Here is a 2,136-nt window from a genome sequence, read left to right on the forward strand (position 1 = left end):
TTGGCGTGTGGGCGCACAATGGCGAGGTGCGCACGGCGCGGCTGCTGAGCGAGCGCGACGCGGCCCGGCACCGGCTGCTGGTGCTGGTCAGGGACCATGGCGAGCCCGCGCTGTCGGCCAGCGTCACGCTGCACGTGCTGCTGGTGGACGGCTTCTCGCAGCCCCACCTGCCGCTGCCCGAAGCGGCGGCCGACCCGGCGCCGGCCGACCCGCTGACCGTGCACCTGGTCATCGCGCTGGCGGCGGTGTCGTCGCTGTTCCTGTTCTCGGTGCTGGCGTTCATCGCGGTGCGGCTGTGCAGGCGGAGCAGGGCCGCCTGGGTGGGTGGCTGTTCGGTGCCCGAGGGCCCCTTTCCGGGCCGCCTGGTGGACGTCAGCGGCACCGGGACCCTGTCCCAGAGCTACCAGTATGAGGTGTGTCTGACGGGAGGCTCAGGGACCAGCGAGTTCAAGTTTCTGAAGCCGATTATGCCCAATTCCCAGGGCCAGTACGCTGGGGCAGAAGTAGAAGAAAACCCTGACTCCAAGAATGACTTTAGTTTTAGTATTCAGTGACCATAATTGTTTATCTTATTCCAGCTACTTCAATTGGTAAATTCAAGGTGATGACTTATTTTTGGCACCTATTATGAATTTTTATATTATACTAAGCTTCCTTGCAAATTCTTACATTATTCCTTTCTTTTAAATAATGGTATCTTATCATTTCTTCATTACTATAAAAGATGAGTGGTCCTAAAACTTGCCTCTCAAAAACTGATGAAGTTAATAATTGTACAAATCTTTGTTTCTGGGATAACTTTAGAATGTATTAGGAAACAACAGTGAAACGTTAATTCTATATATATATAATTGACTGTGTTTTCTTGAGATTTTTTTGTTTTTATTAGTTTTTTTTATTGGTTATATAAGAGAAGTAATGCACTAACACTCACGGGGAAGTATGCCTAACCAGGAAGGAAAGAGAACTGGCACCATGAGAATTTGGCTCATTTTATCCTGCTCTACTAGTACTATCTTTGATATTGTTTTCTCTTAAAATGTTATATTTACTATGCTTCCTTTCATTAATATACCTCCGTTAGTTTTAATTTCATTATTTTAATTACTTTTCATTTTGTTTTATTGATGTTCAAAGGAGAGGGAAAGCCACGCAGTGTTTATCCAGTGAGATGAAATAGCAAAGCAGCAAATTTGGCTTTTCTCATTTGAGAAACATTGAGTAGCCATGACAAAAAAATACACTGGCCAGCCAATATCCATTCATTTTGTCTAGTTTCTAACAGATCCTAAATTCCACTTAGGACATTAGTTTGCTTATTCAAAAGAATACATTTGGCCAACCTCCTTGGCAGGTACAATGGAGCATTTGACGAGGTTTTAGTCAATGAGATGTATATACAAATGTTGTAGAAGACTTGTAAGAAAGCTGTTTAAAGGAAGATGAGTCATTTGGGAAGGGGTCCCTTTTGTCCTCCTCTAGTCCTTGCATCTTAGAATGCGTAAGTCATGGTTGGAACACAGTCAGCCATGTTGGATCATAAAGCAACAATAAGAATGGAAATAATGAATGAAGACAGTCAGTATAGAATAAACTTTAAGGAGATGAGGGTCCCTGATGATCACAGAGCCATTATGTCATCCTTGGAATGCCTGCTTCTGAACTTTTTTTTTTACTTGAGAAATAAAGGCACTTCTATCTCATTTAAGCTACCATCATCATTTTAGTTTTGTGGTACCTCCAGTGAAATCCAACCCTAATGCTTTAACATTAAGATTTTTCATTAAAACATTATATAATAAGTTTTATTATATAAATAAATATACGCACAGATATTAATTGTATAGTCTGAGCTAACCGATCTGTTTTAGGTTCTTAATTTTGAATTTTAATTTAATTAAAAGTAACGTATAGAGTGCTTTACACGAATTATCTTTTTAATCTTCTACCAAACCTTAAGGCATTTGGCATATTGTCCCCTCCTTTACATATGAGAAGCTGAAGCTAAGAAAAGTTAAGTAACTTGGTCACAAGTCTGAGTAATAAAAGAAAAATTTTTAAATATATTCTAAGTCTACTTGAATTGAATGCCCCAGTTTTTAACCCATGTGTTATATATAATGGCAGGGGTTTACT

General features: G+C 41.1%; 1 protein-coding gene across 1 annotated transcript in view; it reads left to right on the forward strand.

Annotated features, from left to right (window-relative positions):
• Positions 1–2,095, forward strand: part of LOC102754219 (protocadherin beta-13) — a 4,043-nt gene extending 1,948 nt beyond the window's left edge. The window contains exon 2 of the mRNA XM_015572600.1: positions 2–2,095. Within this exon, the coding sequence (XP_015428086.1) occupies positions 2–554 (553 nt within the window). The 3' untranslated portion in view covers positions 555–2,095. The remainder of the gene's footprint in view (position 1) is intronic.
• The last annotated feature ends 41 nt before the right edge of the window (positions 2,096–2,136 follow it).

This window comes from Myotis davidii, unplaced genomic scaffold (assembly GCF_000327345.1).
Source record: "Myotis davidii unplaced genomic scaffold, ASM32734v1 scaffold89, whole genome shotgun sequence".
In the NCBI taxonomy this organism is placed as follows: Eukaryota; Metazoa; Chordata; class Mammalia; order Chiroptera; family Vespertilionidae; genus Myotis; species Myotis davidii.